The following is a 26444-nucleotide window of genomic DNA, read 5'->3' on the forward strand; positions in this document are numbered from 1 at the left end:
ACGGTATATCTGAAAAACCCTTTACCCCGGTGTGTTGTTCGCTTTGTTCAAATAATGATTCAACATGTAACTGAAGAAAATCACAATAACTGACTGAGTCGTGAGTTGGTCCACGTTATTGCACAACACTCCTCTGGATCTGATTCGCCATCTTGTGGTGGCCCGGTGCTACTGCGGAGCTCCAAATCAGCCGAGTTGTCAGATTTTCGAACGGTCTTGAATGCATCTTTTGACTTTCCCGTAACCCGGAACAAGAACAGTCTAATAAAAATAAAAGTGACATGAAGTATTTGACGTCGTTACGTTTGCAGGTTACAGTATTTTAAATCAAGTCTGCGTTCATCGTCTATCTCCCCGACTGAAATACGGTTATTATGAACAGCGGCGTCAGGAAGTCTTAAATAAAAAGGTTTCTTCATGGGCTCCTCTGCTCGTCTCAGACAGTTCGTACATGACAATGGGCCGTTGATCCTGGATGGAGGACTGGCAACAGAGCTGGAAGCACAAGGAGCCAAACTGCAGGTGAAACATCTACAAAAAACACACACCACAATAATCAAAGGATGTAGAAGTAATACTGAGAAGGTCTCTTCTACCAGTCAGTTCTGGTTTCTCTGTGAAATTGTCCTTTCACAGCAACTGGACTACACTTTCACAGCTGTTTACAACTGGCTGTTTATTTTATATCTCTGATACAAAGGTCCATCATCATGCACTTTATACCCAAGATGAACCTGGAGACTTGATCTAAATTTAACTTCCTTTACAGTTGAGCGTCTTGAATAACAACTTTATTTGAGTGTGTTTGTTAAGCTTATTGTTGTTTATGTTGATCTTATTGTTTTTTTTTTTTTTTAAATCCTCATTTAAAAAGTAACAACAAAAGTAACTACAGTTCCATAATTGGACATTATCAAGTTAAGTACAAGTAGCTCAGTACTGTACTTAAGTGCAGTGAATATAATTAGGTAGTGTCCACAGATTATGGGATGATTGGACCCTGGGCACAGCCCCTCCCCCTTAAATAAGAGGAAATATACCAGAATTGACTAAGACAATAACACATTGTTTGTTTGTCATCAATTCATTTTGTGTTTCTTTGTAGTTGATTTGCATCTCGTTATAAATCGCGTACATTTGCATCGCTTAGTGGCCACTTTACATCCCTCTGTAGCCCTGAAGTGTCTCTGGAGCTATGTTGTGTCTGTTTGTGTTTGTGTTGTGTTCCTTTGTATTATTTTATGTCTCTTTGTAGTTGTTTAATTTACTTTTAATAGTCATTTCAAAAAGAGGTACTGGCCGATGGGGCCCCCTGGACCTGTGCCCGGTTGTCCATTTAGTAATCCAACCATGCCTTCCATCACTGGAGGAGGGGAAGACCTTCATACTTTTGCAATTGATGCAGTTGTTCAATGATTTAAGCAAAGTAGTTAAATTACCTTAATAATGACCTCCACTAGGTGGCGCTGTAGAGCCTCTGCTCACAGACTGTGACCTTCTGTTCCTGTCTGAGGGTGCAGATGACCCATTCATCACTCTTACCTTCTGCTGTATATAATCTGTAGGGACATGTCCTAAACAGTGCAAATAAACATGAACACAAAGGTTGTTTGAATACAAAATATCTTGTCAAACACATCCAATGTTAAAAGCTAGACTGAAGTGTGTGTGTGTGTGTGTGTGTGTGTGTGTGTGTGTGTGTGTTACCTATAGGGAGATCCTTTGTGGAGTGCCAGGCTTTTGCATACTAACCCCCAGGCCATAAGAGATGCTCATTCCAGGTAGGTTGAGACCTGCATAGATTACTCAGAAAAATGACTTGGTCAGCAGGAGGTTGATTAACTGTAATGTTTCATAAACGTGCTTTTTCAAGCTATTTCTGGTTTTAACTTCTCAATAAAGGGCAGTAAAGTGGGTGTTTTTGGGTGTTTTGGACTGTTGGTCATGTAATGACATCATCTTATGATGCTCTGGGATATTGTGATTAGATAGATTGATAATTGATCGATTGAACAGCTGAGCCTCAATGCACAGAAATATATATATATATATATATATAAAAAAACCAGTAGAAACAAGTGTTTTACTTCACAACATGGTGGTGCTGTATCTTTACAGGTTTCTCCTCAGCGGTGCTGATATCATTGCAACAGTCACGTACCAGGCAAGTATCCCAGGATTCATCAGACACCTGGACGTGAGCGCTGAACGCGCCAGAGAGCTGCTGATGTCTGGAGTCCATCTGGCCAAAGAGACGGTGACGAGATTTGACTCGGGTACAAAACTATGTGCCGTTTTGATTTTTTTTTTTTTCTGAAGCCGAGCTGAGCTGTGTTTCTGTAAACTGTGACGGATTTCATTGTGTTTTGTTTATGACTCTTTCAAGGACACCAACGTCCCCTGGTGGCAGGCTCTATCGGACCATACGGGGCCTTTCTGCGCGACGGCTCGGAGTACACTGGAGCTTATGCAGCGGAGATGAGTGTTGAAGTGAGCGTCTCTCAGCTGCTCGCTGGTTCAATATCTATACATACTATAACACAGTTACACGGTGTGACTTGTGTTTTGACTTGTTTATTATATCTAACCTTGTCTGTAATGTCAGCAGAGAATGACACAGTAGGTTCATTTACAGTGGAACTAAATGATAACCAGTAGTCCGTTTCTTTTATCTCTCCAAGGAGCTCAAAGTTTGGCATCGTCCGCAGATCGACTGCTTGGCAGCAGCAGGAGCTGATCTCATTGCTTTTGAGACAATCCCAAGCATCAAAGAGGCGGAGGCTGTGGTGGAGCTGCTGAGAGAGTTCCCAAACACCACAGCCTGGCTGTCCTTCTCCTGTAAGGTAATCACTACGGGTAAACAGCACGTCTAGTGTCAGTCCGTTTCTCTGCCTTTACAAAGAGAATCACTCACGTTTTGAGAAATAACACCATCAGGATGGGAAGTGCATATCAGACGGCAGCCTGTTCACCGAGGCGGTGCAGGTCGCCAGACGGTCCACTCAGCTGCTCGCCGTGGGAGTGAACTGCTGTCCTCCAGATGTGGTGGAGCCGCTGCTGGACTCTGCAGCGTCACTGCAGAGTCCAGACATGAGCTGGGTGGTGTACCCCAACAGTGGAGAGGACTGGAACCCTGAGCGGGGGTGAGTCTGTAGCCAAGGCAACCAACTGTGTTTTCATCGAGAGATATTTTGTGTCGGCCTTTCTTTGAACACATGACTGCACAGAAGGATGTTTGTTTGGCGTTTATATAGTCTGACTCACCGGATGTTTAAAGTTGGTGTAAACCTGCCATTGGCCGACTACATCTTGCAAAACACTCCTCTTGTTCTGCTTTCTTTTTCAAAATCTCCATCCCAACGAGAAACAATAACATCAGATGAGCAGCCTTCACACTGAAAACGACAAGTTTTGACAAAGATTTGGATCCTGCAAGAAAGATTGCCTCCTTGTTTTTTTTCAGTCTTTTGAGGCCATTCAGCCATTTTAATGTCAGGGCTCACCTCCCCCTCATGCAAATGTTCCACAAGTTCCTCCCTGACGTTACCAACGCTGCGTCCTGGACATAGCATTGATATAAACAAATACAATGTTTTTATCCCTTTAACAGGTTGATATGACCATTCAGCGCTGGCGCAGCACGTTGGTCTGGCTGTGCTCGACTGGTGTCTACACAATGTCAATACAAAATAAATACATTTAAAAAAAATCATAGGTAAATCACGAGGTAAATATATTTGTCTCGGTAAAAAAAAACAAAAAAAACTAGAAAGCTAAAGAAGGCCACATCCAATCAAAGCTACAGTCAAATTTACAATTTAGATTTTACCCTGGTTGTTACCGGTTATTGAAAAAAAAAAAAAAAAAAAAATCCATTTTCATAAACCAACATCTTATTATATTAGTTTATTGTTCCAAGCAATAATTTGGACAGAAGCTGGATTTGATTGTAAATGAGAAGAAAACTTCTGCTAATAGTAGCTAGCTTAGGAGTGTCCAGGTACCTGCCATCTCCGATCGAGTCTCAAATGAAGTTAGTGTGATTTGGTGTCGTTAAACTGACAAAAATCAGATGTTTAAATACATTAAACAGTAAATTCATCCATTACATTGATTTCAGTGTCTATAGACTAACTTTAAATACATTGTATGCATGTGTGTGGCTGGAGGGTGAGTTTGATGAACGAAGAAAGGATCATTTCTCTCCATCAGATCTGGTGGGCCGCTCAATGGCCGCCACCTCTCCAAACTACATTCACAATACGACACAATACCATACTGGATGAATAATAATGGACTCTGATAGGAGCCATTCTGCATAATACGTTGGTTTGGTTTTTTTAGCTTTTAGTACATTTCTCTAGCAGATACTTTTGTGCTTTTTTCCTTTTAATGGAATATTTTTACAATACGGTGTTGCTACTTTTTCTTCTCTCGTTTCCCCTTTTCATCGAAAGGTGGAAAACATCAGAGAAATTATCGGCAACGATACCCGAACTCAGTCACACGTGGCTGAAGCAGGGTGCTGCTCTGATAGGTACAGTACGGCCACCTGCTGCCTCTTTTCTCCTGTGTTTTCTGTATCTCTTCTGAGGAGCATCTCTCTGTCCTCTAGGTGGATGCTGCCGTATCGGTCCGGCTCTCATCGCACAGCTGAGACGAGAGCTAAAAGGAGACTGCACGCCTGCAGCCTCGGCAGAACCGTCTTAAAACAAGACTGTGGAACAGCGCTGTATAAGACCAGGGAAACAAGATGGAGGAGTTTATATATTAAAAAAAATTAAAAAAAATGGTATTTTATTGTAAAAGCAATAAATAAATAAACCACTACATCAAACTCTTGAGAGTACAATTACATCTAGGATGGGTCAAAGACAAACGGCTCAACAAAGGTGCAAATAAAAGTGTTGAGAAGAGCTTGTCTGTACAGAAACATGAAAACAAACCATGCGGTCTTCACTTCTTGTGGTTGAATGTTTGACTTCACTTTAGAGCTCCCATATGTATGAAAGAAAAAAAGAAAACAAAGATCATCTACAGTTTTACTGGAGGTTTCACAAAACACAAAACGTCAGCTGCTTTCACAACACGACTGGACGGCATTTCCACTGAACGAACCACTGAACGCCAGGCGCAAAGCAAGCCCACGTACTGCACCTGTGCAGTGAGGGACGGACGGACGGACGGCGTCTCTGAACTGGATTTATAGCGAGTGTGTGTGTTCGTGTTCGTGTGTGTTTGCGTGTGTGTGTGTGTGTGTGTGTGTGTGTGTTAGCACTCAGTGAAATGATGTGACAGAACTGGAATTAAAATAATTGTGTGTGTGGCTGGAACAAGTGCGAACACCTCATTTTCCTCTTTGGGTTTACATACAGGGGTGGACAGAATAATAGAAACACTTCTAATGAGTCTCATGTTTCAATTCAGTTTTTAAAGCTAAAGAGCGTTCATGTTTGAGATGACATACTTTGCAACTAATGTTTTAGACAGTAGTGACAGCAGTGTGCTCCCATGTTAAAAATACAGTTCCCAACAGATAAAACTATTGTCAGGTGTACATGTGAAAATGGTTTTGCTTGCTGTAATAGTGTAAGTGATGTGGAACAAAATCCACAATCTTCCGCAGGTGAAAAACTGCATTCCACAGTTTTAATCAAAGCCAACATGAGACTGCAGTGAGATGAATCAAGAGGATGGTTTTCAAAGCTGCAGTCGTTTTAGAACAAATTTCCCCTGAAGACAACTTTTACTTTCTCAGCTGCAAAAAGAGAGAAGTTTGTCCGAAAAAAAAGTCTGAAACTTTGGAATATATCCTCTTGATTCAAACTACTCAAACTTCATATCAGCTTCAGACAAACTTTGGAATGTATTTTTTACACAGAATGAGGATTTAGGATTTTGTCTCCCATTTCTTACACTGAAACTGATGAGGGGACACTTTTATTTGGATCCAGAGGGAAAAGGAGGAACAATTACAGCAAACAAAAGAGCCTTTTGAGGAACTCGGCTCCTCTAACAGCATTTCAATTAGAAAAACCAAAGTCTACATCTTCCATAGCGATTGTTATATCTCCAAAAAAGTCGCTGGTCAGGATAAAAGTATTTTCCAAAACAACAGAAACTTTCATTTCCTTTCAGAACTTGAATGTTTTTGATTGAAGTCCTCTGGCACTTTACAACCATCAAAAAACCTGCAACAAGTTTATGTCATATTTGTTTTTTGTGCTTCGACACAACAATATGGAGGTGCAGAAGAAATTCTGTTACAGACGGACCGATGAAAAAGTCCAGGCTTTGTTAAGAATTTAAGCAGAAGAAGATATCCAACAAGAAATCAAGCTGGTGATCCGCAATGAGAACGTCTACCTTCAAGTTTTGTGAACCTTTTGCAATGTTAACTGGAAAAATTATGCATCTGTCCTTTAAAGCTGCACACACTGCTACACAGCACAGTAACTGAATGTGGCTCACTTACATAGCTGCCTTGGTAATGATTTAAAGCAGTTGTTGGTGTATTGTTTGCAGATGCTGCTAACGGACAGAAGAGTCGGGGAAAGAAACGACTTCTTCTAAGGTCTTATGAGGTCAACAAGGAACCGTCAACAACACTAACTGAGAAACACTTGAGATAATATTTGCTTCAAAGCTCTATAATGGACTCAAAAATGAGCTGAATCAACATGTGACAGTCTGAAATATTCATATTATTTTGTGACTGTCAACAACGAAACAACAACGACGACTGTATGTGTATCAAAAGCCTGATATATCTTATTCATCTGTGCCATAGAGCTCCATTGATGTCTAAAAGCTTTGACTGAATCCTCAACAATCAGCCTGTTGGTATCAATGCTCTCAGCACCAAATCTGTGCTCATCCGCAGCTGAAAGTAGTCCCGAACAAATGCTCCTACAGAAACATTTGCTATAACTACGCTTCCAAACCGTTTTAGGAGATGATTTAGTCTTTTACAAAAATTAAAGCATGTATTTGGACCTGTTTTTACAGGTTTAAAGAAACTGTTTATGGCATTCGTTTACTTTAAACTGCAGAAAACCTCCAGACTTTTTCCTCTAAGATGCATCCCTTCTGTACTGTAGTGTGTTATACGTTGTCCCCACGAACCTTCTCAGTCTGTGACGTCCTCTTTGAGGTCGCAGTCTGCGGCGCTCCTCTGTCGGTACTCTGCGGTGTTGGACTGGCGCTTCCAGCTGCTGTCTTTCTGACTCCCCATGCTGTGTGAGCGTTCCAGGTGGGCCAGCCGCTTGGGCGTCGTCCTCTCCTCGGCGTCCTCCGTGACGCTGCCGTGGGCGTGCTCCGTGCTGGAGTGGTGGAAGTCGTGCCGCAGGTTCTCCAGGTTGAGTGCCCAGGGGCCGAGCTTCTGCCAGTTCACCCTCTGGAAGGCCATGATGCAGTGAAGGTTGCCGCCGACCTGCGAACCAGGAAACATCTTTTAGTTTATAAAGTTTGGTTTATAAAAAACAACGTTTCAAATGTCAGACGCGAGGACGGGAACCTTTTTGGTTTTGCGGCGCTGAATGCCTCTCTCTGTGTGGCGGATGTCCAGGTACTCTGGGTTTTGTGTGTTGAGGTCGGTCACAATGTCGAGCCATCTGCAGAGACAAGTTCCTGTTCAGCAGCTCAAAAGCACTGAAGGATGACATGCCGCAAAAACTGAACAGCGACTTACTTTTTACAGTGAATAGCTGGATGTTTCCTACTCGGTTCACCGATTAAGATCCAGTACTCCATTTCATTTGTGGGAAGAGGACCCCTTCACGTGAAAGACAATCATACTAATCAGTTTGTGAAATCCTGAGACAAGATCAGAAATGATCAACTAATTAAATATGTCAAAAGTTTTCAAGCAAATATAGTAAAAAAAAAAAACAAAAAAAAAAAACTGGCAAACATTCACTTCAATGTAATGAGTTCCTGCTTTTCTCCATTTACATGGTTTTAAACTGAAAGGTTTTGCTGTTTAGAAAGTTACTGAACAAAACAAGAGGAGCAAACATCATATTTGACTCGGAGAAGCTGGGTAAGTATTTTGTCTTTCATTTCTAACATTTCAAAGACTAAACAACTTCTCTACATCCAGTGCTGTGACTGACCTGTAAGCCTTTGCTGCTCTGAGGGGCGTGGCTTCAAAGCCCACTGGGCAGAAGTAGTGGTTCTGACAGTGGTAGATGTAGGCCATGGAATCGTCCTTCAGCCCCTCTGTCAGCTTCATCAGCGCTCCTTCAGCTGGAAACAGGAGGAAGAGCTAATCACTGTTGTCCTTTCTCTTCATGAGAGCTCAGTTTGAGGCACTCACCTGTTTCTCCGGCCGTCTTGTGTTTCCCGTGTGGTTTGTACAGAATATAGGAGCAGCCTCGCACTCTGAAGGTGTCGTTGATTTGTCTGAACCACCTGTGAGAGAGATGCACTGGTTACAGACCTGCGTACGTTTCCTGACGTTGTAAAAGAGCTGAAGCAGCAGATGTTCGTACCGCATCAGCGTGGCATTGCCAGTGAAGGGACCGAACTTGATTTCTTCAAAAGGCGGCTGGAAGCCCAGAATATGCAGAGCCTCCTCCTGAGAGATGGGTGGAAGACTAGCAATACAAACACATACACTCATTAGGGAACGACCGCATGCCGGGGAGGTCGTTAAAGAACAACGGGGCAGATTTAATGGGTAGCAACCTAAACCAGGCAAGGTATTGATGATCTGATACATCATATCTGTAATTGTGGCCATTTACTGAAGCCCAGCTTGAGATTGTAACCAATAACTGCCTTTCTTATGTCAAGATCTATTTGGTTATTGGACGTTTTTGTTCTTTATTTAGTTTTACTTTTTGATTTGTCTCTTTTTGTGTTTGTGATTGTTTGTAATTCTTTGTTGTTGTATTTCTCTTTCAATAAAATGTAATAAAAACAACTTCCGATTAACCAAAACAAAATATTACACTGGTAGAGATCATCTTGGCGTCTCAGGAGCTACATTTTTTCCATAAAACCGGACAGAGGACAGGACGTGCTGCTCACCTGCCTGCACCCACAGTGCTGTATAAGAAGTTCCAGCAGGAAACCAATGAGGAGATTCCACAGGAAGTCTTGTACTGGGGCCGACTGATGCAGTACCTGGAAGAAAAAGCATCCAAGTAATGTACAAATCCAGAGAATAAATGACTGGATCACAGAAAAGACAACCGATAAGCCGAGCAAGGAGAGGACTTCTTTTAAAAGCCTTTTATGAGTCGGACAGTTACTCTGCTGACCAGTTTCAACCTCACCAGGTCTTTTTATCAAATTTACTTTTCTAAGACTATCCAGTTTTTAAAAGAAAGGATTATTCTGGTTGAATTTAAGATGGTGTATTTTGCAGTAATGTTGCTTTGCTTTAATGCAAACTCTGCACTTCCGTTGTAGAGATTCAGGAACTAAAGAGTTGCATAAAACAGCAGATATCAGGGCAACAAACCTGAGCCGGCATAAAAGATGAATGTGGAGGGTGATTAGGTCGGCAACGACTAAGATTCCTCATACAGTTCGCAAAATAGCTTTTACAGGCTGCTAATTTCTGTTTACTTTCAGTCAGACTTGAAAATCAACTTTTGAAATGATTCATGTAGAATCCTGATTTTTTTTTTTTTTTTGTTTCTTTTTTTAAAGCTGCCGGGAGCTCACGCTCAAGAAGAGAATTGCATTCAAATTTGTATGTTTATCTATTTGTTTATAGATTTAAAGGTCCCATATTGTATGAATTCATATTTCAATAACATTTTTGATCTTAAAGCAGGTCTAGGTGCTTCATAAATACTGTCAGTGTCAGCGCCTTTTATGTGGAAGTAAACACAGACCGATCATTTCATCACGGAGACCTGAGGTCGGCCCAGGCGTGTCACAGAAGAGTCAGCCAATCAGAAGAGAGGGTCACTGATATCAATGCACCTTTAAAGACACAGACACTCAACTGTCTGGTCTTGGTAGAGCTCCAGAGAAGATACAAAAATAGATATAAAACTATTGAGAAAACATCTTCTTCTGGTTCTGAAGAATGCAAATAAAACATTTAAAATGTTGTGTTTTTTATGCCTTTACAATATTATAATTTGTATGTTTATCCCGTCTTTATAAATGTCCCGTCTGTGTGCTGATGGTCTCCAGACGGCAGAAGGAGCAGAGTGTGTTAATCAGTCCGCCAGAGAGGGAGACCTTATAATAAACTGCTTCAGGGGAGGACCTCGGGGGGATTTAAAAGCCTGTTTCCGCCCCGATGAGGTCGATCACAGTCTGAACGGCAGCTCACTTCACTGTGCTCCTCTTTAAAACAGCTGAAGCACTAAATATAACGTTACCATCTCCTGAGGTCGAGCACTTTTCTCTGTTTGATGTCCTCCAGCGAGGCATGAGAAGGGACGTCTTGCAGATTCCGGCCGGGTCGATCTGATGATTTCATCTTCTTGGTGCTGCATTTCTTCCCATTGCCTGAAACACAGCATTAGTCAGCGGAGGCTACAACAGGATTTAAATTATTCCACAGTTACAGAGCAGGTGAACGATCAAACCGTTTCTTCACATCAACTTTTCGAGTGTATTAACTAACATGAAAGGCTTAAAGCGGTTTCTTACTCGTTCTTATTTTTCTGGTAAAAATAGCATTGAAGTCTGTTGTGTCGATCTCCCAGGCCAGTATCGGCTCGGCGTGGCCGGAGGGCACTTCCTCCATGTCACAGCCCCCGTCTGATCCCACACGGGCATCTCCGGTTTCACCGGCGCAGAAGGCCCCCGAGGGTTTGGGCTTCACATACAGGGGCCCGTCGTCCCGCTCGCTCGGGACAACGTCCCCGGCCGAGTTCGGGGGACAGTACACGGACGCAGCCTGGTTGATAAGGGCGTAGTCGGGGCAGACCGTGTAGAACTTCTCCCGGGAGTGCGTGACCGGGCAGGTCCAGGGCAGGTGCAGCTCGGCGCTGGAAGCCCGCCTCGCTCTCACGGCGTCCCGGGCGATGGAGCCGAGCAGGCCGTGCGCCGCCTCCCCATCGGCGGGCCTCTGCGGCCTCGCCGGCTCCGCTGGCCCGGACGGGTTTGCTCCTTGACCTTGTGACGTGTTCGGCATCGATCACGGGACGGATGTGGTGGTGATGATGATGATGATGATGATGATGAAGAGGAGGCGGCTGTCTTTTCTGTGGATGAGAGGACGTGATTTTTAAGAACCACCTCAGAGACATGAAGAGGAGATGGAGGAGCAGAGACCCCTCGTGATGACCCTGAGTGACAGAAGACACCTCCTGCGACAGCAGCCCACAAACACCATCACACAACAAGTAGTTCCGACCCGGCGATCTGATTGGTCAACTTTATATTTGGAACAAAAACCCCCCGTGGAGCCTCGTCGTCGTGTCGACAGGCAGGTCGACGTGAAACGGTTCACCCGTGAATTGGTTCGCCCGTGAACCGGTTCGCCCGTGAACCGGTTCGCCCGTGAACCGGTTCGCCCGTGAAACGGTTCACCCGTGAACCGGTTCACCCGTGAACCGGTTCGCCTGTGAAGTCCACGTGAACGCAGCTACCTGCGCGCGCGGCGCTCCGGTTCGGACGCGCCCGTTACTTCTGTCGTCGGCCCATGAGCTCCGTCTGAGGACCGCCCGGAGCGGGGAGCGGGGACACCGTCGAGCTCGTCACGTACAACCGGAGCCGGGCGCTCATCGGCCTCGGGGATGTGGACATTGGACGGAAACAATCACGAGACGTAACGTCCTCCTGACCCGTTATCCTCTTCCTGTGCAGGTTTGCTGGACTGTACCATTCTAAGTAGAAACAGGGGGGGGACCAAATCAAACACAACTATAATTACACCCCGTTAGTAACATAAACATCCCACGTGGGCGATTATTTCAAATAAGAATATTATTTTAATGATCGAAACGTGTATTATATTGCTCTGTGGGAAATGTAGTAAAAGTTTACGTATCTGTGGCTTGGCGCGTGACAACAAACCGGAAATGATCCAACAGTTTGACCAGAGGAGAAACGTCCCAGAGAGGTGAGTGCTCCTGTTCACTGTCAGCTCGACTTCAACATGGAAAAACATCAACGATCACTGTCAGCTCGACTTTTTATGATTTATAATGTAAATTAAAAACTACCCACCAACGAGAGTTTGCAGGTCGAAGTGAGTCTGCTGTTTTAATCTTTGACTGGATGCTGAAGGTTGTGTTGAGGAGCAGCTCCTGGTCACGGGGTCACGGGGTCACGGAGATGATGTCACAGAAGAGTCACCAAAAGCTGTCCACGCTGTCTCCTGTCTCCTGTCCACCGCTGAAAGAGCCTGCAGTGGACATGCGAGAGTCAGAAGTGGACCACGGCGGCCCGGTCTCACGGATCTCGTTTCCTTTGACATCATATGTGTCTGTCAATCACCTGGAGGCCCAGACGGCAGCGGGATGCGCTACGAGAAGAAATCGAGCCGGTGGAGGCAGAAAGATGCTCCGAGTAATGTTCTGCTGGGAAACCTTTCCACGGAGGCACCTGACATCTTCAGGGACTAAAAGGATCTGCTGCTGATGTCTTGCCGCCTGGTGCCACCGTTCACCTCCAGTGGTCCCGTAGAGTCCGTGTCTCGACGGGTCGGAGGTGTTTTAGTGGCAAAAAAAGGGAGATCTGCATAATATTATCCGGGTGATGTTACAGGAAGGTTATATATTAGTCAAGAAGTCTGGAGTTCATTGTTTTTGGGGAAAGAAAAACCTTTGTGAGACTTAATGAATTATTTGACAGCGATTTAAAAACAGAATCTGAATTCTACAGAAGACCATGGGCAAGAAGCTGGTGGTCATCGACACCGACTGCGGCATCGACGACGCCCAGGCCATCATGATGGCCCTGGCGGCGCCCGACGTGGAGATCCTGGGCATCACCTGCGTGTTCGGGAACGCGGCGGTGGAGAACGTGTGTCAGAACGTTCTGAGGGTTCTCTCCGTCTGCGAGCGCGAGGCGGTACGTTCACCGACGCCGCACACGAGCAGAGGCACGAACTCACAGCAGTCGGTTATAAAGGCGGCTGGACAAGAGGTCGACTTTTCAACACAGAAAGAGAATGAAGGGAGAAAAAACAACACAATAAACAAACAAACATGAAACTTAAAAAAATAATAATCATAATATAAAGTGGTAATGACAAAAGTAAAAAAAATCTGCACTTTGTTAAAAAGTTTTTATTGAGAAAATGAGAAATCCAACTATAACACCACCCTGTGATGTCAGATGACTTACCCACAATGCCACAGGGCCACACTGAAGATTAAAGGCAGAGCGCAACGAGTCAGACGGTCTCTGAACGGCACTGTTGCATTGTGGGTAAAAACAATACATCAGTACCGGGCACTTTGATCGACGATCTTTTCTGTTTGTAACTAATCTCGTTGTGGATCTGCGATGACTTCCTCCTCACGTCGGTGAACAGCTGCGGTCACGTGATTATTTACACCAAACATTTAAAAAAGGAAACACGACCAGCAGGGTTTCTACTTCAGTGCCGTGCAAGCAGAGCTCCTGTAATACGTGTCTTTCACTTTACTGCATGTCTGTCAACAAAATCTGTGGTGAACAGCAGAACTATTCCCGGGCAGATTCCCGTGTTTCGAGGTGCTGCAGGTCCGCTGGTCGGAGCTGACAACGTGGTCAGTGACCACTTCGGAAGCGATGGACTCGGGGACGTCTTCCAGGACAAAGATCCACAGTGGGAGGAGAAAATCCAGAGAGAGCACGCAGTCAATGCGATGATCAGACTGGTGTCTGAGAACCAGAGTGAGGTGAGGGGCCTCCCCGGCGTCTGTCTGTAACGCGTGGCCCATTTCCCATCGGGATTGAGCCTAAAACCTGCTTTCCACAGGTCTCCCTGGTGGCCCTCGGCCCGCTCACTAACCTGGCTCTGGCCGTCAGACTGGATCCGAGTTTTCCCCAAAAGCTCAGAGATCTGTACATAATGGGCGGCAACATGGAAGGTACAGTAACACCGGCAACTGATTAAAAAGTGTTTGTTTGTTTTTTTAAATCCGAGAGGCGAAGCTTTGAATAACAGGCGGCTGTCTTTGCAGGAAAAGGAAACATGACTCTGTGTGCAGAGTTTAACTTCGCAACAGATCCAGAGTCGGCCTACGTTGTTCTGGAAGAGTTCCTCTGCACCACCTACATCGCGTCGTGGGAATACGCCTGCAGGAATTCACTGACGTGGGTAAGATGCACACACACGTGGAGGACTTCATGGGGATGCACGACGAGCGTCCCGCTTCAATGTGACACCGCTGGTTTCAGGAGTTCTTCGAGGAGCTGCTGGGTCAGGACGCTCCCGCCGCTCGCCTCATGAAGACGATAACCTCCGAGTGCTGGGCCTACTCCAAGGAGGCCATGCTGAACAAGAGAGACGTGTACTTTGAACCTGGCTTCGTCTCCTACGACGCCTACGCCATGGCGGCCTGCGTGGATGGCAGCGTGGTGACGGAGAGCATCGAGTGTCCGGTCCGCGTGGAGCTGCGGGGCTCCATCGCTCGCGGCATGATGGTTCTGGATCGCACGAGCGTGCTGAAGAAGAGCCACAGCGTGTTCGTTCTGACGAAATGTGACGTCACCAAGTTCGGCCGGCTGCTGACGGAGTCGCTCAGACAACCCCGGAACAAGTAACGAGGTGTGTTCTGGAGTTCAACATGAACTCCTGCTTCAACACCTGTAAACTCAACAGAACACGTTTATGTTAGATTCATGTTGACGTCCGAGTACTTCAACGTTATGACCGAACGTCCACACCTAGTCGTGAAACATCTGTTCTTCATGGGACTGATGAGAACACCACCTCACATCTGACACTGTCGAGATCAAAATTAAATATCATAACTTACTGAAGGTTTTGTAAAACAGGTTGCATAATGACGAGCCAACAGTTGCTGGCAATGCTAGTGACTAGAGAGCTCACTTTTCTAATGTCTGAATCATCATATACTGAAGATTACTGAGCTGCATCCGTTTCTTGAAGGAAATAAAGTGGATTATTTCAAAAAGACCAAAGAGGCACTTTTGTGTATTAAATTTGCACCGTCAGCGAAACGTGGTCGACAAGATTTAAATCCCTTAAAATAAAACGGCTGCAAGCAATAAATGGAACTGCAATATCAGCTTGGTGAATACAGTTCCTGTATGTTTGTTTCTGGTGTCGTGAATGAATGAAGAACACGTGTAAAAAGGTTATTTCCTCCTCTGAATAGCCTCCATTGTTTTGCATTGTGAGTTTTATGCCACTCTCAAGTCAAAGTACAACACGGCGGACAGGTGAAGAGACGGAGGTGTGTTGTGTCGTCATCCAGCAGAGAGCAGCAGCAACCTGCTAAAAGCGGTCAGTCGTTTTCATGAAGAAGAGGAGGGAGGTATGTTGTTTAGAAAAAGAAAGGCTTCATCTATGACGACAGGAAGAACAATCAACCGTCCAATCGCAGCTCGAGAGCAGGACAACAATCGGTTCTCATCGCTGCTGCTGATCTAAAACTCCCAATAAACCTCCTGAGAGGACAGAAGACTGAAATATTTCTATCACTTACAGCAAATTGTGTTTGAAAATCAGCTCTGGCGGACCAGAAGATCCTGGGGACAGAAATCACTGTATTCTGTTCTTCCAAATGATTGAAGAGAGGCTAAAAAGTGCATCTTATCAGTACGGTGGGAGAAAAGCATCGAGGTTAAATGTCTGTTAGCTGCTGGAAGACTCAAATACTTCATGAAGTCAGTGTCACTGATGAAAGGGATCAGAGGGTAACTGCACTCCGTATCTGTCTGCAGACGCAGCGTGCGCATTTATCACAACCCATTTGTCAGAGGCTGCATTGAAGGTCTGTGTGACCCCAAAATCAATAATAAACAGCCGGCCAAATGAAGAGGATCCACCAGGCAAAAGAAAAATTCATGTTTAAGATTCTGCACTATTTCCAGGTCAGATATCACATGTAAAGTACTGACCTGACGATACTCAAGGTTTCTCACCAAAACAGTGGAAACTGGATCAGTTGTGTCCAAAGCACAACGAGGCAGATCGAGAGTGAAGAGTTCTCTGTGAAGCACTTTGAGATGTATGACTGTATGAAAGGTGCTAAACAAAAAGAACGTATTTGAATTGATTAAAAAAAATTTATAAATGAATATAATTTTTTTGGCCCTGGAATAAAATCCCACAACTCAAAAAATATTCTGCTGAAATCCTTTATTTAAATTTGCTGACAAATTGAGGTGATGTACAATACAAACCTCAAACTTAAATAATCTTTGATCACTTGACCAATTTACTCTCACTGAAGGCTTTGATGTTTGTGGGGCAGAAACATGAACGTTCTCGAAGCTTTTTGGGCTGTTTGGTGTTTTTAAAAAAAAGAAATCCATTTCAGACGATGAAAGAGCCCAAATAAAAGCCGAGTGCAAAGATTCCAATGTAAATGTTTAAAACGACTTTGAATATCAACCAATCAGAACCAAGATGATATTAAAAACAAGACACATGTCTTCAAATACAATGTCTGCTCCAACAATAATACTGAACTTTAGAGATTCTGCACCATGTGCCAAACTGTGAGCGGGAACGCAGCATTTCTAGAACAGTAAACTGTCTGCACTGGCATCAGCATAAACCATGCTATCAACATGTTGGATTTAGGGGGCGCTTGTTAAAACAAATCCAAATAAAAGTTAGCATTTCTGCCCCCATGAATAAAAAGCTGCAGAGAACTAAATGCAGGGTCGGTAACCTGCAGCGCCGGGCGAGCCAACAGTCCCGGTACCAGAACGGGTTCTCTGATTGGAAAAGAACTTGATTGGACGAACAGAGCTCTCCTTCTCCCGACGCCGTTTAGTTGCCGTTGTCGGAGGAGCTGGGCCACGGCTCGGAGCTGCGCCTGCTCAGGGTGGGGCGCCACATGCTCCACGGGTTGTAGGTGCGACTCATCTCGGTGGGGGCCGGCGGCGACGGGGCGGGACTGTTGACCAGATCGGGCAGAGCCGTCGAGTTAGTTGTCGGAGAGAAAGGGTGCAGGGCTGAATCTGCGCTCGTTGACCAGATGGAGCTGCCGAAGGGTGTGGTTGCAGACCACGGGTTGCGGGCGTTTCCCAGGAGTGACTAAGAAAAGAAAAACGACAAAAAAAAGAGTAGCGTGTCATGACGAGCAGGAGGATCCGAGAGCTCCGTCGACAGCAGGCAGCGGGTCTTACTGCAGTCGGGGCGGTGGGCGAGCTGGAGCTGCTGGGCCAGGAGTGCAGAGGGTCACTGCTCGGGATGTCCCAGATGGAGGAGGGAACCGTGGTGAACTCGGGCCAGATCTGCTGAGGCTCAGACGACTTCGGGATGTTCATTCCGCTGAAAACTAAAACAAACAGACATACTTGAGTTGTAAGGTGGTGAACGGTAAACTGTCGGACCGGTCACTCCGCATTCTTCTGATCGCTCGTAACCAGCTGGTGAACCACGTCGGTTACCTCCCGACAGGTTGAAGGAATTGTTGGGCCCGAAAGCAGAGAAGGAGTTGGCAGAGTGGTAGTGAGGGCTGCTGGCTGTGTCGATCGGGCTCCATAATCCAGAGCTGGAAGAAGAAAACGAACATTCAGTGAGGTTTGGTGTCTTTATGTCCTGTCCGGATGTCCGTGTGGTCTTTTTCTCCCGTTACCTGTCCGAGCTGTCGCTCTCCACTGATGTCATGTGCGGCAGAATCTTTCCTTGGCCGTCAGTTTTTCCTGGCCCGGAACCGCCTGACGGGAACAGGAGAGAGCGTCCTCTTGTAAACAAACCACCCAAAGAACGATGTTTGGTGTCAGTCATTACTTCGTTGTTAGATAATCACCTGGGCTTTTGTCATAACCAGCTGCTACAGCAGCAAAGGTGGGGTTCCCGTTCTTGCCTGGGAGAGGAGTGGCTGCAGACAGTTTGTTCCCTGGGGCCTTCTTCTGGTTCACCTCACTGTAAACATACAGTTTATGTGCACGCTTGACTTTGGCAAAATGAAGATAAATAAGCCAGCAGCCAACAGTAAACTTTCATGTTTGGGCTCTTCAGTGAAGAAGAAGCACGACTGGGCAGCAAATGGCAGGTAACTTTCTTCACTCGTTTTCACACGACTAAATGTTCAGCAAATCATCTTCCACATGACAACGGTACTGACGGTGTTTACAGGCAATTGTGACCGACTAGAAGCAAGTCCAGAGAACAGCAGGGGGCCCAGGACGGAGCCTTGAGGAACACCACAAGTCACCAAACATCACCGGCGACTACTGAAAATGTTCTGTGACCAGTGAACCGGCGTAAGGCAGCGTCCACGATGACATCTGCGAAGACCACGGAGATCATCGGCAGTCGTCAAGTTTTTTTTGTTCATAGGAAATCAAATCTAAAACTACTTTAATAAACAGGGTACTCGATATTTCCCCTGAACCGGAGCTGCTAAAAGCAGGAAGTGGCCAAACAGACTACCGTGCTGCCACATCATGACACATATGGGCTTTCTTGTTTAGAGATTTGGTTAATTTCTTCAGGAGTAATTTTGTTTTTTGGTGAAATATTTAAACTGAAAGACTAATTGTCCTGTTTTGTGTTCAGTTTGTTGGACTAGTTTTGTTCAGTCAGTTCAGTTTTGTTTGTTTTAACGAACACACAAAGTTTCATATTAATGCAGAATAACAGTGACTCAATATTCCCACCTGCCTTCACCCAACAAAACACCTCATGGATCCACAGGATGAGAGGCTAATACTGTGCTCATGCAAAGCCTGAGCAACACGGTGAGAGTGTGCAGGATCTCACTTTGGTCATCAAGTCGGCACCTCCTGAGGGAATCCACAGAAATCCTGGCGTCCCACAACTACTCCCCTCGATACTCACACCACCACCCCAGCTCTGCACGTTTTATATTTAAACTAGTATGACCTGTGACTCCAAACTTTGGCAGCATTAACTTTGCTCAAAGCCACAAGATCACACGTGCTACACGACGACCACCACCACCCCTTCTCCACCAAGAACCCTGCTACTATACACCAAGTTATAATGGTAGTAAAAGAGTAGTTCTTTTATTTACTTCTTTTATAGGGCATGAACTTCTGATACTTATTATTATTGTTAAAAAAAAAAAACCTCCAGCTCGGTGCCTAACAGTGCAAATAGACGTGTATCATGTTTTAAACTGAGAGGGTGAAGTCTGGGTTTCTTCCTTTGAACGAGTGGATACCTGTTACTGTTGAGCACGCTGCTGTATGTGCCTCGGGACAGTAAGCTGGGGGAGGTCGGTGGAGGGGAGCAGGCCCCGGCTGTGACGGATCTCTTCAGGAAAGGATCTGCATTTATTGTCTGGAGGGAGATCTGCTGGAGACTATCTGCTTCTGCATGCAGGAGAAAAGCAGCTCTCGTCAATCGCTGGTTGAAATCAAACGGTGAAATTGACGGTTTCAGGTTTGAGACTTACGGATGCTGTTTTTGGAAAGAGGGACGTCCCACTCCGGAGCGGCGAACTCCTTCTCGCCCTCAGAGCTGCTGCTGTGGCCCAGCTCTGGCACGGAGCTGCCGGACAACAGCTTGGCCAACAGGGAGGGCCGCCCGTCCTCCATCTTCCCATCTACTGTTGAGAAACAAGCACGTCACCAACACATCCGGTGTTGATGCGAATCGCAACACGCCGACATTCAAGTGAAGAAACTCACATCTCTGTTTCTGCGGCGGCCTCGTCTTTGGGATGTTGGTGAGCGGGTGCAGAGCTTTGGATGTGAAGCTCTTCCGTTGTTTGTTCTCCAGTGGTGTTACATATGGCAGCTCCAGAGAACTGAGAGCAATAAACATTTGTCAACAAGTGAAGAGCAAAACAGACTAAATTAGAGTTGTTGTTACTTTCAGTTTAAAGTTCAAACCTGGATTTTTCTGCAGGACTCTCTTTCTTTATGGCTCCTTGTTTCTTGGTTTTGGGTTTGATGAGGAAACTTGAAGTTTCTTCTTTCACCTTCACGGCAGTAACTGTCCTTCCTTTCTTTTTTACTGGTTCCTGGAAGAATTGAGGAATATTTTTAGTAGATAGAATGAAAAGATGGCTGATAAACAGCAGAGGATGAGGTGAGCTGCACATCAGCTTTGTACCTCTTTCATGCTCGTCTCCACGTCTGGATTGGAGGTCTCTGTGGTGGTGGAGGAGCTGTCGTCGTTGTCGGCCAGGTTATCTTTGAGCTCGTCTCCCTGAGTCTTTACTGGTGATTTTTTGTCTTTGTCCTCCTTCTTCCTCTGGGCTTTTGTTTTACCACGCAGCTTCCCTTTGGATTCCAACACTGCAAACAGTATTATCACACAGTCAACACCTGTAAAGGACCACCGAGTCTTTCTACCGTCCTCTGATTTAAACAGAAGTGGGTACCTTTGCTTTGTACGGACTGAGCGCTCTGCTCCTGTAGGGCTTCGGCACCGAGTGAGTCTGGACGGTCCAGGTCGTTGTCCATGGCTCCTATCAGGTTGGCGTAGTCTGGGTCCTCAGGGCAGAGGCCTCTGGAAGGCAACGATGACCCGGCTAAACTTGGACTCTGGAGGTCCAGCTGTTTGGTGCTCCGATTTTTCCGGTTGGTCAGCTGGCAGGCAGCGGGGAGGCCGTCTTGGCCTGAGGTCGAACTTCCTTTGGTCAGCTGGGAGGAAGTAGCTTGCATAGATGGGCGGCTGAAGCCGATCCTGGACCTCTTATCTTGGTTGTCTGAGTCTGATAAACTACGGCTGTTTCCCTGTCGGCCTCCGACCCGCGCGGCTCCGTTGCTGGACGCGTACAGTCCTCTGGAGCTCTGGGAGGAGTCGCTGTAGTCGTTCAACCTGCAAGATGACAGAGACATCTCGTCAGTTACACCTTTTCTGCCACTTAAACCAGCTTCCTTTGGACTCTTTCGTTACTTTATTAGCTGATATCGCTGTAAAGAAAACTGCTCAGCTCCTTTGTAGCATTTTGTCAGTGACAATCTCTTTCATTTTTGACCGAAATATGTTTCTTGTCACATTGGACTGATCAGACTGACGCACGGTGGACTCCACAGGAGGAAAGCAACAAAAGAAGTTGATTACTGTTGCTTTACACGGTCTCATATCTTGTTGTGAAGTTGTATTTCAATATTCCACACACAAACCCTTTCGACTCAGGGCTGACACAATTAAGTGAGTGATAAAAAAAAATAAAAGTATTGAGATAATTATTAAACGCTGAAGTTATTTTTAAGCATAACTATAAATAATTTAATTAATAATAATAAATAATTATAAAGATTTGATGGATCCTGATTTTCAGTTTTAGGATGTGCTTCTTTTTGTTGTCTTAATTGACAGTAAAGTGAATATCTTTGGGTTTTCAGATAGTCTGATATTGGAAGACCTCTTCTCGGACTCTTCTCGCTGTCGTTTTGTTTTCTAGACCAAATTATTTATCAGTTAATCAAGAAAGTGACTGACAGACTGATTGGATATAAAAACAGTTGGCTGAAGGCCTGAAGACAGCTAAAGGAAAAACACTTTTTCATTTCATTGTGAAATTCCTCTCAATATAAGCCAGAATGCAAATTGAAATCTGTCTGATAAAAAGTGTTACTATAAACTTTTGCTTTGCTCTCTCTCCCTCAGTCTGCCGGAGAGTAAATATGGCAACAGTCTGACCGGTCAGCAATAAGGTTCAACGAGTGGTTACAGTTACAGACATGATAAAGACGGCAGGCAGCTGTTAGTCACAGACATTTAACCACAACCCAACAGCTGCCGAGCCCTTTAAACCAAACTAATCAATCGGAGTGATGGAACGTTATTAAAAGGGTCATTTCAACAACACAAATTGAAGCTATTTCAGTGTTAAACTACATGATGATGTGGAGCTCCAAGGTTCACAATACTTTGTTCATATATAGGTGGGAATATCTTTCTCTGGATTATATCAACACGTACACATTTTGATCACTTTTTGAAGTGAAAAAACATGCATATAATCCCTGAAGCATTCTTCAAAAATTCTTAACTGACTTGTTTGGAGGCAGATCCAGAGTTGTCGTTAGGATGGCTGATAAATCCTCTGACGCTTCAAAGTTTGTGGTGACACACCGGGTTCCTCTGAGCAAACCCCACTTATCTTCGTATCTAACACAAGATGGTGGTGCACCGTTCTGCTGTGCAGAGCTGATGCACAAACAGGGTCAACGTGAAAGAGTCATCAGAGAACCTGCCGCCTCAAGTTGAACTTTCTGAGCACCAAAAGTCCAGAACAGTCTAAATCTAAACAAGCAGCAGAGTGGAACTGATGGTGTTGTTACTTCACGCATTGGAATTTGAGATCAAAACACTTTGATGTCAATACATAATTTGCATGGAAATAGCTTGAAATAAAAGCGAGCCTCTACTTTTGTTTTATTACCGAGTTTTGATCTCAATTTCAAACACCTAAACACTCTACTGGTGTGTGTTTGGAGATAAAAGGAGCAGCATCTGATAAAAAGACCACCTCGCCAGCTGCTCAGCATGAAGGTGAAAATATTCTGTTTTGGGGTTGTGTTTCAGCCGGCGGCACATGAAACACAACGTGGAGAGAAAAGAACGGTTTCTACTAAATATCAGCAAAATCTGGACGTAAATGTCATGGAATCAATGGAGAAAACTACAAAGAGTCTGGAAATGATCCAAAGCAGACCTCAAAATCCACCGTGGACTAACACTAGGAAACACAAGCCGAAGTTTTTGGAGCCCCCTGATCACTGAAAACCTGTGAGAGCTTCCTCATGTTGTGTGATCTACAGGAAAGAGTGGCTGAAAATCCATAACTCAAGAATCAAACGGCTTTTAGCTGGATAGAAAAAAACATTTGCAAGCTCCGAAAGAGTTTCCAAACCTTTGCACATGCCACGATTACCGCTTAGGTTTTAAAAATGTTTTTTGTGTAAAAACGTTCTGTGCATCAACATTTAACCGCTAATTTTTTTAACACGTGTTCGCAAGCAGCAGTTTTTCTTATTGCTTTTCACTTCAAAAATCCATCATCAAAATTCATAATGCCCACACATTTCTATACCGCTGTGCATGGTTTGATCAGCCTCGCCCCTTTTCCATGTTTCACTTACTTTGAATCACTGTGAATTTGCACAATGTCCCTGAGATTGAAGGGTCTCCCGGTCTCCATGTTGGAGTTGGACTCCACAGACACTCGTCTCTTGAAGGGCTCCCATATGCTCTGAGCCTCCAGGTAGGCCGTGGCGATCACCAACAGAAACATGGAACTGCAAAGACAAAAAAACAACAACAAAGAAACATGAACTGTTTGTCGGGTTGAAGAGAAACAGTTGGAGTGAGTTTGGTGCCGTCTCGGTGCCACTCTGTGTGAAGGAAGCAGCAACTTCTGGGGCTGAAAAATGAAGCCAACGCCGAAGTGGCAAAAACCGCAGCTCCTTACATGGCCACTTAAGGCTGGCACTAAAAAAGAGTGAATCTCAATAGACGTCCATGTTAAAATGGAAAACTTTACAACAGAACTAAATAAACATGTTTACAGTCCGGTGCAAGAAACGTTTTTTTTGGTCTCTAAAAGTTAATTTAATAATAATATTAATCATATATCCACCCACGTACCACCTCTTTTCCAATTGTTGGATGAGCCAGGTGTAAGTCTGAGTCAGGGATGGTGCGAAGCGACACTCACCTCATAATGAGAGACACTATGATGTAGAGCTCCAGCTCCCAGCTCGGTCTGGGAAGGGTCTCTGCACAGGCAGCTAGCATGTGGTAGGGCAAGGATGCGTTCAGGACAAACACAAACTCGGAGCCCCCACACGTCACCAGTTTCAGCTCCCGGATCACTCGAGATGAGGTGAAGTCGGGTGTAAACCTGAAGGCGAAGAACAAACGAGGACAAAAACCTTAAATATCTGTAGCTGTGGCCAACCTGCGATCTATTAGTGTGGCGTTGGATTACGGGAAGCAGGGGCTGACTGAAAGAGCTGGGAGGCATCGCTGTGACTCAGGAGTCTATGAGCTGTTGAGATATACATCAGGATATACGGTATAGGATTCATTTTAAGGAGGGACAGGGTGTGGTCGATTTCAAGCCTTTTGTCTGGGACGAAAACAATGACCGACTGAACGCTGTTACAAAATCTGACGTGAACAAAGGCTGCATTCATGTTCTAATGCAGCCTTTATTAGTTCAGTCACAAACTGAAGTTTACATCAGCATCAATGGTAAAACTCAATACTGTAACCAATCAAACAACAGGTGTCGGTCATTATCACAAACGTGAACGTGTGAAAGCAGGAAACTGTAAATATTAACAGAGGAGGACAAATATTATGAATTGTTGCATTCCATTGAGATGTGTCAGCAGCATGGCGTCGCTGCTGGTACGGTTGGCTGGAGCTCTTAAAAAGAACCAGCCAGACGCCATTCACAAAATGTATTGCACTTGTCAAAATGTCTCCTGATCTGATCTCCAGTGAAATCAGGAGGAACAGTTGAGTTGCTTTTTACAAGTTTTGATCCGTGAAATGTTTGAGAAAAAAAAAGAGAAAAGATTGACTGTTTATTGATCACTGGACTTTGTATTCAGTTTTGCATCATTAAATGAACATTTAGGTCACGTGTTCAGGAGCGGGCGGGGCAGGAAACGGCCTGGGAACGTTGTTGGCAGGGCTAGCGTGCTAACACCAGTAGCCTACTAAGTTGTAAATGATGTGACGTTTTGTCAAGTAATTTACTGCCATCAACCCCCATCACCCGCACTGTGCACCTATATATAAACCATACTTCCTGAATAAGCAATAGGCCCCGCCCCCCCTGTCTGGAACTGGCTGGGCATTGTACTGCGCTGTTGCTTGATGTTTATGAAACTGATCGTAGAGTGAACAAGGTGCAACTGGAAGTGAAGTGAATGTGTCTCACCCTGTTTTACGCAGAAGAAAAAGGGAAGTGAAATTTGGAGTGACCGTTAAGTCCAACTTCTCGGATGAAGACTGAGCTGCCAACACTTGCTCGTTTACAACAGATAAGCTCATCAACATCAGACATACAATCAGTGGTGTTGAGTGGCTTTATGTCTCATACATTGGCCAATATCTCTTACTTGGTGAAAACAACTACAAACATGTCAACAGACTATATGCAGAATAGCTGCAAAGGCAGTTTCATCAAAGTAGAATACAATTTTAACACAAATACTACAGATTTATCTATATGATGTAATGTATATACTTTATATTTATGCTGTTCATTAATGCAGCATGCACAACAATTTATTCCTTTTCTTCTTTCTTTCTTCACACGGTGATGTGACACATCAGCTTTTATTACCTTAGGCTGCTTAACTTTCTGTAGCAATATGAATGACAAAGGTGAGTATTTCTCTGCCCGAACAGGTGCAGGAAAGCGGTTTGTTTACACCCAAACAGTTCTGAAATGAGCTTTGAGAGACAAATAAGTGGAAACACCTGCAGGGTGCAGAACGGGCATGAAGGGCTTCGACAACATTATGCTCCATATTAACGTTATGAAACAAACTTAGTGCATTTAGGCAGCATCTCTATTATAACTGATCTGTGGGGAGATTACGGTAGTTTAATAGCTTATAATTAGTGGCAGACATGAACACAGTGGCTCTTTCAGGACTTTATTTCAAATGACACTCTTGATGACTAAATGTGTCATAATACTTGGAAGGGGAAGAATAAGCTGCGTTCACCTACACAGCCACCTCAATGCAGTTGATTTACTACACTAAAGAGAGGATGGTGATGACATCCAAATACGACCGATGACTTCTGAGTTACATCTCACTCTACTGACCTGAATATGACCTAGAGTCATTTTTTCTTTTAATTTGTGTACAGGTGTGCGTGTCCATCTATGATGAAGAGCAACTTGAACTTTAAAGTGAGGATGGAAAAATATTAGACCTGAGGGGCAAAAGCTGCAGAGACAGAGAGCCAATTCATCCCCTCACTGAAGGCTTATTCAGTCAGTATTAATAGAGTTTGTGGGGGGATGAGGAACACACACACACACACACACACACACACACACACACACACACACACACACACACACACACACACACACACACACACACACACACACACACACACACACACACACACACACACACACACACACAGGGACAGACAGACATACAGACAGAGACATGGACACAGACCTCAGTGAAAACACTCATGAAGAAGGAGTCATGACAGTTTGTCCACTTACAGTATGATGAGGTCTTTTGAAGCATTTGGCTTGAGTGCAAATTCTTGACAGTTGAGAACTTTGAATCCGTATCCTTCACAAGCTTGTCCGTTGATTTCTGCTGGTCTGACGGTGATCGGGAGCAACCCTGTGTTCTCCACTCTGAAGGTCCGTTTGAGAGTGAAGTTTGGCTCCTTGACTTTTGTTTCTAAAAGA

The 26444-nt window shown here is 44.7% G+C and overlaps 4 protein-coding genes across 6 annotated transcripts in view; 2 read left to right on the forward strand and 2 right to left on the reverse strand.

The window, feature by feature from the left end:
* The first annotated feature begins 272 nt into the window (after window positions 1–272).
* Window positions 273–4837, forward strand: LOC138624140 (uncharacterized). Its single transcript, XM_069704101.1, has 8 exons — window positions 273–522; window positions 1714–1781; window positions 2119–2276; window positions 2387–2490; window positions 2682–2843; window positions 2938–3143; window positions 4458–4537; window positions 4616–4837. The coding sequence occupies exons 1-8, from the start codon at window positions 418–420 to the stop codon at window positions 4708–4710; spliced, it is 978 nt and encodes a 325-aa protein (XP_069560202.1). The 5' UTR covers window positions 273–417; the 3' UTR covers window positions 4711–4837.
* On the reverse strand, window positions 4781–11935 carry LOC138624134 (basic immunoglobulin-like variable motif-containing protein). 3 transcript variants are annotated; one of them, XM_069704089.1, is made up of 10 exons: window positions 11603–11935; window positions 10621–11177; window positions 10347–10476; window positions 9034–9129; window positions 8493–8597; window positions 8318–8412; window positions 8115–8247; window positions 7691–7774; window positions 7517–7613; window positions 4781–7432 (listed from the first exon to the last, which is right to left on the reverse strand). In XM_069704089.1, the coding sequence occupies exons 2-10, from the start codon at window positions 11105–11107 to the stop codon at window positions 7130–7132; spliced, it is 1530 nt and encodes a 509-aa protein (XP_069560190.1). In that variant the 5' UTR covers window positions 11108–11177; window positions 11603–11935; the 3' UTR covers window positions 4781–7129. The 3 variants fall into 3 exon arrangements, with proteins under 3 accessions (XP_069560190.1, XP_069560189.1, XP_069560191.1); XM_069704088.1 differs by lacking the exon at window positions 11603–11935 and adding an exon at window positions 11538–11562; XM_069704090.1 differs by lacking the exon at window positions 11603–11935 and having other exon boundaries at window positions 4781–6191; window positions 7126–7432; window positions 10621–11499.
* On the forward strand, window positions 11709–15145 carry LOC138624139 (inosine-uridine preferring nucleoside hydrolase). The gene is made up of 6 exons (XM_069704100.1): window positions 11709–11781; window positions 12802–12990; window positions 13623–13805; window positions 13886–13997; window positions 14091–14227; window positions 14308–15145. The coding sequence occupies exons 2-6, from the start codon at window positions 12808–12810 to the stop codon at window positions 14671–14673; spliced, it is 981 nt and encodes a 326-aa protein (XP_069560201.1). The 5' UTR covers window positions 11709–11781; window positions 12802–12807; the 3' UTR covers window positions 14674–15145.
* Window positions 15146–16220: 1075 nt separating this feature from the next.
* tmem131 (transmembrane protein 131) overlaps window positions 16221–26444 on the reverse strand; it is a 32942-nt gene continuing 22718 nt past the window's right edge. The window contains exons 28-41 of the mRNA XM_069704081.1: window positions 26250–26436; window positions 23697–23882; window positions 23122–23277; window positions 20409–20848; window positions 20138–20322; window positions 19915–20045; window positions 19711–19829; window positions 19476–19628; window positions 19242–19392; window positions 17862–17977; window positions 17688–17769; window positions 17500–17603; window positions 17236–17387; window positions 16221–17143 (exon numbers count right to left, since the gene is read on the reverse strand). Of these exons, the coding sequence (XP_069560182.1) occupies window positions 16877–17143; window positions 17236–17387; window positions 17500–17603; window positions 17688–17769; window positions 17862–17977; window positions 19242–19392; window positions 19476–19628; window positions 19711–19829; window positions 19915–20045; window positions 20138–20322; window positions 20409–20848; window positions 23122–23277; window positions 23697–23882; window positions 26250–26436 (2429 nt within the window). The 3' untranslated portion in view covers window positions 16221–16876. The remainder of the gene's footprint in view (window positions 17144–17235; window positions 17388–17499; window positions 17604–17687; window positions 17770–17861; window positions 17978–19241; window positions 19393–19475; window positions 19629–19710; window positions 19830–19914; window positions 20046–20137; window positions 20323–20408; window positions 20849–23121; window positions 23278–23696; window positions 23883–26249; window positions 26437–26444) is intronic.

Source organism: Brachyistius frenatus, unplaced genomic scaffold, assembly GCF_029030835.1.
Source record: "Brachyistius frenatus isolate BFR_SWC_R1_liver_20210118 unplaced genomic scaffold, ASM2903083v1 Contig_49, whole genome shotgun sequence".
Classification (NCBI taxonomy): domain Eukaryota; kingdom Metazoa; phylum Chordata; class Actinopteri; family Embiotocidae; genus Brachyistius; species Brachyistius frenatus.